We start from the raw sequence: 13,447 nt of genomic DNA, 5'->3' as shown, positions 1-13,447 counted from the left end.
ATCAACCCAGGTAAGAAATTTTAAATATTTTTGCCCATTAGATAGTTTATCATAAAGCAACTTATAAATTCATGAATTTCAAAATTAGATATCTGTGGTGCAATGATACATCACTTCATTTTAACCTTTAAATAAGTTGCTTACCATAAATGACAATTAAAAAGTACAATTTCCTGATGTTCAACTGCTCATCAGTTACATTGATCATTCTGTTGATTCTTTTGTTAATTTTTTTTCTTCATTTTTATGTGTTTACTGTGAGTGTATGACTTTCAATGTTCAACTCCATACCATTCGAACTTTGAACACAATCCAGAAGACAAGGGGCTTCTGGATCAAACTAGCCTTTGTGGAGAATTTTTTTTGGAACTAACCCTCATTTACGTTAGATAGAAAGAAAGAAAATCTAAGAATCCCACACTTAGCCTGATGGCAAAGAGATTCTAACCCATGATCCGTCTACCACTGAGGATATTTTATGTCAGTACTGTGATCGGTTCGAGCCGGGTACAGCATTCGTTTCAACCAGCTATCGCTGGGATTCCCTGTTAACCTCATTGGGAGGAAAGACCTCTATCCCTTGAGCCACCGTACCCCTACAATTTACAATGTAAATTTTAAGATCTAATTAAACTATAGTGACTATTGGCATGTCATGACAAGCCAGTGGTCATGTGGCATATTGACAGTGCTGATTCTTTCTAGCTTCTTGCAGTGCTGATTGATTATTTTTGGCTGATGACTCGGTTTTGAGGTTTCCTTTCAATTAATTGATAAAAAGAATGTGTAAAATTTTCAAAATATTTTCTTCTAACTCGGACTTGTTTTCTTTATAATCCTATTGTATTTTCTATATTTTTGAAACAGGTACCACCAAGTGATCCAAGCTTGTGCTTTGCAACCTGACATAGATTTATTGCCTGCTAGAGACATGACTGAAATCGGTGAAAGGGGCCTGAATCTCAGTGGGGGTCAAAAACAAAGAATTGCTCTTGCCAGAGCTTTTTATTCTCCTGCACGACTTGTTTTGCTAGTAAGTATGTCGGCTTAATCATAAAGGAATCTAATCAAATTACATAACTAAACTATTAAAAGAAATTATTTTTAGACAACTTAATATTTCTTTAACACCTTTCTATTTATTAAAAGCATGGTTTTGAAGGAAATATTTCTTTCTTATCTATTTTTCTGCTATATTATGATTCATATTCCTATATTTATGTAGATATCTAACTTACACAGAGTGGCCTCCCCTACTAAAATCACATTTGTTCTGAGAACATTTCATTTTATAAGGTGTCTGATTTTATAAACTGGATGTATACTCTCAAGAAAAAGAATTTGAAACTTTAACTTTACAACCGCACTGAAAGCAAAATTTATTTTATTTTTACTGGATGTTCATTTGAAATTTTAATTAAACCTAAGCTATGTTCTTTAATTTACAAAAAGGTGTTAAAATATTAGCATATTTATTTGATTAGAAAAATTTATAATTAAAGATTTAACATGGTTTGAAAGTCTGTAAAGGTTTTTATAACTTTCAATGTATCCTTTTCTTTGCTTTAAAGTTTATTTTAAAATATCTAGCACTTCTCTGACATCTATTGTAGTTAGGAAGATAGCTTTACCTTAATGAATGAGTGGTGATCATTGACATTGGATGATGATAGGCATTCTATAATTTAATTCATAAGCAGTATTAAAAAAAAAGGCTTGAGAAAATAGAAAATTCAAATTATTCAGACAAGAAAAAATAGAGTTTTTCATTATTTTAAACATATGCTCCAAAAAAAAAAACATTTATTTTCTAAATGGCGATAATGATTTGGTAAAAAAATAACTTTCACATATTTTGATATTGTAATGATTCCTGTTTTGCTAATTTAATTTTAAAAAATAGCTTATTTTATAATCCAGGGATTTTATTAGTGGCAGTCACTTTTTTTAAAATGTATATTTATATAATCGGGATTCATATACCTCATTCATATATGAGCTTGTGATTCAAATACCTCTGTATTTTGTACTTTTAAAGGATGATCCATTGTCTGCTTTGGATGCCCATGTTGGAGCTTATGTGTTTGAGCACGGTGTGAAAACTCTTCTTCTAAGGAGGCAAAGAACTGTTGTTCTGGTTACTCATAAGCTGGAATTCCTGCAATCTTCTTCAAAAGTAAAATATCATGATTTTATTTATTTATGTATTTATTTATATTTGATTTAGAAATCATTGTTCCCCTCTTCTTCAAATATTTTTAATATGCTTTCTAATTCAATTATATATTTTTTAAGACTGAAAATTTTTTTAAAAAATTGTGTAAAAAATCAAGAAAGAGTGGTAAAAATGTTAAATATTCAATATTTACAAGCTTGAAGTTTTAAAAATATAGACTGATGTTTCAAAAAATTTTATTTATTTGTTTTATTTATATATATATTTATCTTNGGGAGCGGCGTATATACCAGGGCGGCGTTTCTCCGCGAAATTACGGTACTTAAAATTAGTCAGTCTTTATATGTTATGATATTATACAGTCATTGTATGATATAAAAACTGCCAAATATTCAATTGTTAATCACAAACCAACATAAAATTTTAAAAAAGCTAGACTGTTATTTAAAAGTTTAAACTGATTTTTTTTTTTTTTTTTGAGACAGNTTTTTTTTTTTTTTTTTTTTTTTTTTTTGTTCAATGCTTTTCTCTTTTTTTAAAAGAATTTTTACTTTAAATTGTTGCGCCAAATATTTTAACATTACTAGATTCCAACTCATTTAGTTTCAATTTTAATAAAAACTTAATACCTATTTTTTTTATATAGAATTTATGTTGATATAACTTCAGAATGAAATACTTTTCAAATAATACTTAAGTCACAATCTATGAATGATGAAAACTATTTAATATTATATCGTGCATCATCTACTAGTTAAATTTCAGATGAAATTTAAACCGCTGCATGCTGTATATCAAAATTTTAATATTTAAGAATCAGGAATTCTTTTCTTCTTTTTTCATATTTACTTCTGCTAATTTTTCTTATTTCCATAAAACTTTCTTGAGATTAAAATTGAGAGAAAATTAAATAGTTTAAATTTAAAATTTCGAACTTCAACGAACAAATTAGTTATAAATTTGGTATGCAATTATAGGTACTGTTGATGGAATCCTGCACAATAAAGAAACAAGGTACCCCCAAGGAAATGGAAAGCCTTTTGCAGGATGTCAATTTTAATATGAAGAAACCCAAAAAAGCATATATGAGTGATAATACTCAAGCTGAAGGTACATCAAAGGAAAGACATAAGCTTGTTCGTCTAATATCCAGGCAACAACTCTACAGAACAGTGTCTACTCAGGTAATGTTCTTTTGAATTGGTAAATGGGATACCTGCAAGTGACGTAGTGTGGATATATTTACCCTGATTGGTTGTTGAAACGTGGCATTTGTTTACTTCAGCAACTGTTCTTTCCATTCTATTTCGAGTAAGCCAAGCCCGTCAAGTATCAGTTCTCCTATGTGACACATTCTATATTCTTTCACAAAGATTTCAATTCTTTTCCTATATATTTCTCACTTCACACAAAGACAGGCATGAAGCCATGTAGAACATAAACAAACTAATTATGCATTGTAGTTACCATGTACATAAAATAAAAATATCACAGTTACAATAAAAAACATAAACAAATAATAATTGTAAGTTATTATATTAGTAATTATATAATAATTACTATATTAGTAATTATAGAAATTATATTTTACCACATTTGATGTGTGATATGGCATTGTAATTAACTAACATTCTGTCTTATGTGGATAAGTTTTAAAAATAAACATAATGAAATATTTAAAAAATAAATAAATAAATAAAAAATGGTTTTTTAGATAAAGCAGTAAGTAATATTTTTAAACATTCTAAAACATTTTCATGGTTTTATTTGGATATTATCTGGAAGTATTAAGTATTTTAAAACTTCTATAAATTATAAATTAATATGTAACTTATTTCTTTTTATGTTTGGGTTTAAATCAGTTTTATCAAAGAGGTGCACAACCTGGGGTTCTCAATTAGGCAATGCAACATCTCCTTTGCAACTAAAAATTAATTGAAAGCCAGGGTAACTAATGTGAAAAATCTAAAACTGTTTTTCAAACTATTTTAATAAATTGAGAAGAAAACAATGAAATATAAGATTAAAATGTGTATAAAATCTTTATACATCGCAGTATCTGCTTTTCTTTCTTTCTTTTTTTCTTCTTTTTTTTAACTTTCTTTAATTTAAACAAGTTAAATACAAATTTAGCTCAAGGATTTAGATTTATTTAAAAATTAAGAGTACATTATGTACAGGAAAAGAAATGTTTTGAAATTTTTCTTTAGTGAACAAAAAAGTTAAAAAGCATGTATGTTATGTTATGCATGCCTATTTTATTATTTACATCACTAATATCCCAAATTCTTAAGTTTCATTATATTATAAGTTTATTCATGCAACTTTTGTTTAATAAAATTTGCAATTTTTAAATTAATAAAAAAAGAGTGTGAAGTTATGATTCTAAATGTAAAATTTTTTAGTTTTTTTACCTTATTATCTATTCTTATTATCTAACTATTCTCTCTCTTTTGGGGGGGGGAGATAGGGGTTGTGCATTCTTTTAATTTTTTTTACCACGTGCATTATCTATTTTTTTTCCTTTTATGCAATCTCATGTCTGAAAAATGTATTATATGCCAAGATTGGTTTATCACACCTTAATAAATAAGCCATACTAATTATTTTAGACTCCTTTAAATCACTTAAAAGTTTTTAAATATGTATATATTTCAGGATATTAAGCCAAGAGCCAGAATGGTTTCACTTAGCCGGCAGATGTCTCACGATCCTTCCAGTCCCTTGCCTTGCCACGATTGGGGAGACCATGATGATCCTCTTCCTTCCATTGCTGATCCAGATGATCCTGATACTGGTCACAAGCTCCTGAATCGCATGAAGTCTGTCGAGAGTTTGAGGTCTAGGTCGAGTGCGAGCTCTGCAAGTGTAGTTAGAAGGTCGTGGAAGTGCCCTCCATCGAGGTTGAATTCCAGGATATCAACTAGAACTGATGATCTCATTGAAGAGGAAGATGAAGAAGAAGAAGAGGAAGATAATACTGAAGGTAAGTGATTTAAATTTACATGTGTAATGGGGATTTCTAAAATAATTATATTGTTGAAAGATGCAACTAGCATTTTACTTTTAATGTACTTTAATATTAAGCATCTTTGTAAGTTTTGCAATTGTTTTAAAAAAGATTCAGATGAATTGCTTTCTTTAGGTATAGACATTTCTCTTCTCGTGATAAAGACTATGCTGTTTGATTTTGTCACCCTGAGTACAAAATAATTTTTTTTAAGTTTCAGTTTTTAAAAAGTACAGACTATTGTGATTTTTGAGCCATTTAGCTCTTTATTCTTCTACCTGCTTCAGTTTATCATCAAGTAACATTAAAAAAAAAACTGATTTGTAAACAATAAAGGCTCTCAATTTGAAATGGAAAAAAAAGGCAGAGCTATCACTAAGAAAGTTGCAGTGTTTGGGTGGTTAGAGCTATATAACTAATTTATACTGTGACATTCCTTCCTTGTAATTGGTGATGTGACATTACTCGCACAATAACTGACTTGCAATCAGCAAATGAATTAAATAACAACAAAATTTATTAATGTAGGTTCATCCAAAATTACCACAGAACATTGATGTAAAATAGAACTAAATTCAATGTAGAAACTCATAGTTATTTGTTTCACAATCATGTTAAATACAACAAAAAACATGCTTGCCCTCAATGTTCCTAGTCGTACAGCAGTTTATACCTCTAAGAACTAAATGGCACCATAGTTGGTGATGAGGTCGATTCAGGTCTCTATTTCCATGTTCAGAGTTCAATATTTCTGAATGCATATTCTGGGGACTGAGCACAGGGCATCGGAGTTAGGAGAACAAATTATTTTACTGCAGATATTTTCTGGGAAAACAACATAATGATGGACTACTCCTTCTAGAAGGACAACACACGTCTGCCGAACAGAGAGGTTATAGATGTATTCCTAGTTTCAAACTCAAAAGAAAGACAAGCTGAAATCTGAACTGTATTTTACCTACTATCTATTTTTGCATAACACTGATGCTAGTAACAAACAAATAAAAGGAATTTTTAGAAATCAATTAAAAAATAAATAGTACTCTAGTTTTTTAAAGATTGAATTGGATTATTGAAGGATTGAATTGAATTATTCATAATATTGATTTTAGATTATTTGACCCAAAATTTTTACCACTCAAAAAGTTTTAGTCATATTTTTCAGATTGCCACCATCAAGTCACCATTTTCTGATGTGCCAAACACCATTTCATGATGTTTGGAGCATCAGAAATCATGATCTGTCAAAAATATTCTGAGTGAGAGTAGACTTATAAGAATGATTTTAAAGCTTAAAATATTGTTTTGAATTTGATTGAATTTAAAGATTGGATTAAAGTATTGAAATATTGAATTGAATAGTTCAAGAGATTTAATTTGGATTATTTAACCCTAAGTTTTACCAGTCTCTTGTCTAAAGTATTGGAGTCATATTTTTTAGATTACTACCTTACCTCATGTTCTGCGCATTGAAAATTCAAATCCGTCGGAAAAAACGGTATGTTTATTCAGAGACAGTATGTTTATAAGTATGATTTTATGACTTAAATTATCATTTGTACAAAATAATTATCAGGCTTAAGGTGGGACCCTTATTCTATAACATTGCTTCATAGTAACTTATCCAATTAAAAGTTATTTAAGCGTTCTTTTTAGAGTAATCTATGCCATGAAGTGTTACATAAAGACGTCTATTATACTTCGAGCACAAAAATAATAAATACTTCTAGCACAAATTAAATACTTCTAGAAATGAAAGAAGGGCAAATCAGAATGAATGTGGTGGAGTTGTGATGTGATTGTATATTAGGGATAAATTTGACTGCTGTGGACTTTCATATTTCATGTAACAGGATATATTTAAACTAAAAATTTATTCTCCTCCTTTATTTCTGTCTCCACTTTCATTTTACTTGTCTTTTATTTATTAGCAAATATTTATTTGTCTAAATGTAATGTTAAAATTATTTATTGATAATTAAATTTTATCATTTTTTAAAGTGGATAAAATTACCAATGTTAACTCTTTGGAGCAAGTGCAGCTACCCGATGGAAAACTCATTAAAGAGGAAGAAAGAGAGAGGGGCAAAATTTCGAAGAAAGTTTATCTTATGTATATGAATGCATGTACTCTCCCTTTGGCATTGTTTGTGATATTTCTCAGTATAGCTACCCAAGCCATGAAAATAGGCACTGATTTTTGGCTGTCTGCTTGGTCTGAGTCTTCTACTTACAAAGAGGATGAAATAGATCTAGAGGAAGCAGAAAACATGGGAGACTCTCAGGTACAAATTAGTGATAAAAGTTTCTAAAAAAAAAATTATTTTTTTTACTTTTCTTACAGAAATTAATAATTTTATAATTTTTTTATTTGGTAGTTTTATGGTAATTTTTTCAAGACAATTGTCATTATAATTTTTTTATTTTTTTTACAAATCAATTTCTGAATAAAAAAAATTCTCTATCAAGCTAATTCAGACATAAAAGAATCTCAGGTACAAATCAGTGAAAAAAGTTACTACGAAAAAAAAATTTCTTTGACCTCCAAAATTCATACTTTTATGTTAATGTTAATTTTTCTTTTAACTTGTTTATTTTGTGATAACTTTTTAGGCAATTATCACTTTTAAATATTTTTTTATAACAATTAAAAATATTTATATTCTGGATCAAGGTACTTCAGGCATGTGAGAATTTTGATCTAATACTTTTGTTTGAATAAAAATACCAATGGTACCTACCTTAATCTGTTAATAAACCATTTTTTTTTTTATATGTATAAAATCAAATTCATGTAAGATAATTCAAATAAATGTTAAAAGAAAAAAATATGAAACAAACGGAAAATTTTTCTAATTATGACCAATTACTATTAAGGCTAAAAAAACAAGAAAAATAATTAAAATTATCTCAGAACCATCATCTAAGAGAATTTTGATTTATTAATTATATTGGAGGGAAAATACCAATGGAACCTACCTTAGTGTGTTCATAAACAGTATTTTATAATAAAAATTATTTTGTGTAAAATTGTTTCAGTTAAATTTAAAATATATATGTATATATAGATATAGAACAAATAACATTTTCAAACTGGGATCAATTACTATTGAGATAGAGAGAAAAAATTAAAATAATTTAAAACCTGTTAGCTCACTAGACAAAACTAATCTTTGATGATTCTAATTTCTTCTTTGCTCTTTCTAACCTGAGTAATAATTGAACCAAAACGATAAAGTATAAATGATAAAGTAGTTTAAAGTATTATAATCTGAAAATAAGTAATCTCTAAAAATATATTTTACTTCTAGTCAGTAATCTTAACCTTTTTCTCTGAACTAGTGTAGCAGGAATTATAATTAATTTGTTATTTATTATTGAATGATGAGATGAAATGATAAAGCATAATAAATAATCCATCAACATGTGTTTGATATTTTGACCAATAATAAAAAATTTTTTATAAATGTTTTATATAAATGCCAGTATTTAAATATTTTTAAGGTTAAATCTTTCTCTTTCAAAGCTGCACACTCGAGATGTAAACTATATTCCAGAGCTTCAATTCTGTTCTTAATAACATTGTATTTTAATTTTATGCTGTTTTACTTAAAAACCCTCATTTACAACTACAATTTTATCCGTGTGTTGTTAAATCATCATATGCATTTGTATTTATATATATATATATATATATATACTTCANAATATATATATATTGGGAGTCTTAGTCTTTTTTTTCTTAGTCTTTGCGTTGAACAAAACCTGTAGGAGAGACCATTAAAACCTCTCCCAGCAACCAGGCAATCCTCTGCACCAAATGCAAAAAAATTCAAATAAGGAAAACAACCATTTTTGGGAGTCTTAGTCTTTTTTTTCTTAGAGTTTGCATTTAGGAAAACCTGTAGGAGAGACCCTTAAAACATCTCACAAAAACCGGGCAAACTTCTACACCAAATGCGAAAAAGGTCAAATAAGGAAAACGACCACTTTTGGGAGTCTTAGTCTTTTTTTCTTAGTGTTTCCATTGAAGAAAACCTGTAGGAGAGACCCTTAAAACATCTCCCAGCAACCGGGCAAACTTCTACACCAAATGCAAAAATGGTCCAATAAAGAAACACAAAAAATATTAAAACAAATAAATAGATTAAAATGTATTCAAAATATTTGTGTGAGACTCTTCTGTTTTTAACAATCTCTGAAAGAGACTACAACATCATGTTACAGTCAGAGTGCACTAAAGAGGATGCTATCAATGATTTATTTTTTGAGTTAAAAGTTAAATTTTAATTAAAATTATTTTAGAAAAAAACTTTCGAACAAAGCCTCTTCTCATCTCTTAAAGCTAACTATTTTTTACAATATAAAATGAAATGCAAACTTAAACTAAAAACATAATTTTTTATTTTTTTTTAAAACAGTTCTATCATTCATAACTGGTAAATTTGTTTTTTACACATAATTATGTCAATGAGGATCATTTTAGTTGACGCTAAATTTTATTCTTCGATATGGTTTTCTGCTGCCAACACAAGTGGAATTTCCGCAGCAAAAAAATGACTGACTAAACTTAAAATCGCTTGCGAAAAATCATGTACCTTTGAAAACATTTTGAAGTAAATAGAGGTAAAACCTAGGAACGACCAACCTCCATTAACAACCATTTTACTGTGAAACACAGAGTGGTCGCTCCTGAGAGTGTATATATATAATAAAGAGACAAAAGAGAATTAAAGAAAAGAGATATTTGCAAAACATTTTTAAAGAAGACAAAGTTTTATTTACTTTATAAGCTGCGAGTACATAGAACCCATAAAATAAGTTACAAATGCAAAGAAAACAAGAGAAAAATATATTTAAAGATAAGAAAGAAAGATCTCTTTAAATAAAGAAAAAAATTTTAAAATATTAAAAAAAAAAATTTAAAAAAAACTAAAAAGCTAGAAAACAAAATAAAGGTAATATATAATCTCATTTTCTGCTCTCGCAATTATATCCGCAAAATTAAGTGCTCTCTAATATTGTACTAATGCACCCAAAGCAAAATTGTTAATACAATAATGTGAGGAGCACCAAAAAAAATCTAAATAAGAATAAAACATACCAAAGAAAAAATAACAAAATAAAACATATCAATCAAGAAATATAAATTAATGAAAAATACAAAATAAGTACAAAATGTAACTATAAAGCGAGTGTTGAATTCAAACATCTTTTAACTTACTGACATATTGCGAAAATGATTTAAAAATATTTTCGTAACTAGTTTGCCAAATTACAAAATATAAATATATATATATATATATATAAAAATTTAATGTTTTTTTAAAAAAATATTAATAATCTGAATTTTTCTTGAATGCTTTTTAATATGTTCAGCTAGAATGTTTTATGTTTTTGCAGAAAATTCTAGTCTCTTAAACAAAACAAAAATTATCAATTTTATACATCTCTTTTTGCTCTTGTTGAAATCATATTTCACTGATAACTGTATAAAAATACTGTTGATTTATATAATTAGTAATTATTGGCTCATACTTAGAAATAAAAGGAAATAACTTTTGTATATATTGTAACCTTATTATAATTATGCATATGTACTAACTATATTGACTTTAATTTATATACATTTTTTATACATAGGCTGATTCTCTTCAATACTATATTAATATCTATGCGATTTTATCTGGCGTCAGTATAGCCATTGCCTTTATTACAAATTTGGCAGCACAGCTCACTTCATTGAAAGCTGTCAAAGTTTTGCATGACAGAATGTTGTCCAATATTATTCGAAGTCCTATGAAGTAAGTTGGATGCATTATTTTTTAATTCTTGGCTAATTTTCACACTCTTTCCTCATCAAAATTCATTTCCTTGAAGTAAAATTCAATGTTAATAATTAATTTTACATTTTTGTACAAAAGTAATAAAATACTTGATAATATAAAAACTTTATTTGCCTCAAAAAGTATGAGAATAGTGTCATGTATTCTGCTTTATTTTGCTAACTATTAAATATATGAAGACTTTTACGATCTTCATTTTTTTTTAAGCAGAAAAGGGTTTTTATTATGCAGTATATCTTATGTCTTCAATTTCTTGGAATTATTCACTTAAAGTAACCGTTTTTCAAAATTCACCTGTGAACTAGTATCTTTAATTCTATTATTAATTTAAAAAAAAATTTCCATTGGCAAAATGGGTCTTGTTTTGGATTTGATGGTGCTCATCTTTTTTTTTCAAATGTGTTTAAGAGTAAAAGTAAATAGTGGGCATGCGTTGCTATGGCAACCGCTGCTGTTTGATAATTTTTTTAGAATTCTTTTTTTCACTTTTAATTTTGTTATGCATTAAGTTGGCGAGTTTATTTTTGAGAAATGGGACCAGAGAGATCCCATAAATACTTCTTCAGTTGTAAATAAAAGAGAATTTCATCATTTGAACGATTTTTTTGTTTTTATTGGTTTAATTAAGAATCAGAAATTCTAACCTACAGTTCAAATTGGATCGTTTTCAATACTAATTCAGGTGAATATCACACAAAAAAAAAGAGTTTGGCTGTGTTGTATGCAAAACCAGGGTCAACAACCGATTACATATTGGATGCTGCAGAAGAGGCTGTAGGAGATGATTGTGACAAATACAACACCGTTTTGGCCGGCAATATGAATATTGCTGATAGAAGATAGTTTTGTGATGTCCTAAGAAACGTATATTGGTTGGAATTGAAAATAAACCCAGCCCATTGGACGATATGAGGACAAACATAAATAGATGTAATTTTTGCAAGGCCTGACTTGAAATTTAGTGGCGTTTATGATAGTATTTTCAGCTACCATGTTCTTTTATTCGGTAAAAAGAAAAAATTGGACATCAACCATTTTACCAATGGGTAACCTATGATCGGCTTTGGCCAATCAAAATTTTTTTTTAGTAATTATTTTTAATTTAAAATAGTTTGCGATTTTTTTTATTTTATTTTATAATTGAAAATAAGATTTTTCATCATTGATTTGTGCAAAAGAAGCTTCATCACATTTTCTAAATTCTTTTTTTCCTTTAATTGTTTTTTTATTCTTCATCAAGTTATCAAAATGTAATGTTTTCTGAAGCTTACTAAGAAATTTATTTATTTAATTAATTAGCTGTGTTAATGAGGATAAAATTTAATATTCACTATTTTTATATTCTCGCTGTATCAATTTTATGCTAAATATAACTTGCCAAAAAATTATATATATATCTAGAATAAAACATACTGTAGGTATTTTTGTTTTGCAATTATTTATTCATCTTTTCAAGTTATTTCAGTTATATTGACATTATTAGCTATCCCATTTATTTAAAAAAAAATTTAAAAATATATTTTCTTTCCTTAAGATAATGGAACCACTTAAATCTTACGATATTTTTTGTTTTTGTTTGCCAAGGTTCTTTGATTCAACTCCTGTTGGGCGAGTGGTCAACAGATTTTCAGCTGACATCAGTACGATTGACAAGGTGTGTACTGTAGCTTCAAAATATTTGTTAATATAAATACATTTCAAAAAACTACATTATAGGTATTTTGTTGTATCCTATTGTCATAACTTATTTACTGTAGCTAGCATATTTTATGCTTGTATTTAATTTTAACAAAATAGTTTAACTCTGACTTCAAATTATGTATTATTCAACATTTTAAGTAATTATTCTTTATTGAAAATTGTAAACTTTAAATTATTAATGCTTTGTAATTTTGCTTTTCGTTTTAGAAACTTCCTGTTACTCTTCCCATCCTTTTGCGATTTATTTTACTGTGCTTGTCAGCCATTATTGTTGACATGATTGTGACGCCTTATTTCATTATTGTTGTTATACCTGTTGCTGCTATTTATTATTCTTTACAGCATTTTTTCCGTTGCACGTCTAGGTATGAAAAATATTTTTTATTTTATTTCATTTACAATATATTTTTTGTAAGAATCTATAGAATTCCTGATTAACAATAATTTTGTGTTTGGAATAGAGCAATCACCACAATCAATTAGCTTTTGGTGTTTAATTTTTCATTCGTAATTGACATTTGAATATCACTGTTTTTAGTTTTATTATGTTAAGAATTAGAATTTATATCTAGATGAAATATCTCTTGAGTTTGTCAAACACAAAGAGATTTCTAACTCAAAATCATCTTTAATAGGAATATCAATACAAGAAAACATCTTAATGAATTGTATTTCAAAATCTAACTACAGTGAAACCTCCATTAAGCGGACATT

At 27.6% G+C, this 13,447-nt stretch overlaps 1 protein-coding gene across 5 annotated transcripts in view; it reads left to right on the top strand.

Annotated features, from left to right (window-relative positions):
• LOC107451599 (ATP-binding cassette sub-family C member 8) overlaps positions 1–13,447 on the top strand; it is a 62,088-nt gene that overhangs the window by 26,633 nt on the left and 22,008 nt on the right. For 3 of the 5 annotated variants that reach the window (XM_043054186.2, XM_043054187.2, XM_071185712.1), the window contains 8 exons: positions 868–1,033; positions 2,039–2,176; positions 3,154–3,360; positions 4,835–5,162; positions 7,188–7,471; positions 10,830–10,990; positions 12,617–12,686; positions 12,941–13,098. In XM_043054186.2, coding sequence (XP_042910120.1) covers positions 868–1,033; positions 2,039–2,176; positions 3,154–3,360; positions 4,835–5,162; positions 7,188–7,471; positions 10,830–10,990; positions 12,617–12,686; positions 12,941–13,098 — 1,512 coding nt within the window. The remainder of the gene's footprint in view (positions 1–867; positions 1,034–2,038; positions 2,177–3,153; positions 3,361–4,834; positions 5,163–7,187; positions 7,472–10,829; positions 10,991–12,616; positions 12,687–12,940; positions 13,099–13,447) is intronic. The other 2 variants (XM_071185711.1, XM_043054188.2) reach the window with 1 other exon arrangement.

The sequence above is a fragment of the Parasteatoda tepidariorum genome, chromosome 9 (genome assembly GCF_043381705.1).
Source record: "Parasteatoda tepidariorum isolate YZ-2023 chromosome 9, CAS_Ptep_4.0, whole genome shotgun sequence".
Classification (NCBI taxonomy): Eukaryota; Metazoa; Arthropoda; class Arachnida; order Araneae; family Theridiidae; genus Parasteatoda; species Parasteatoda tepidariorum.
The sequence above is the reverse complement of the archived record's forward strand: the minus strand, read 5'-3'. Positions and strand labels throughout refer to the sequence as shown.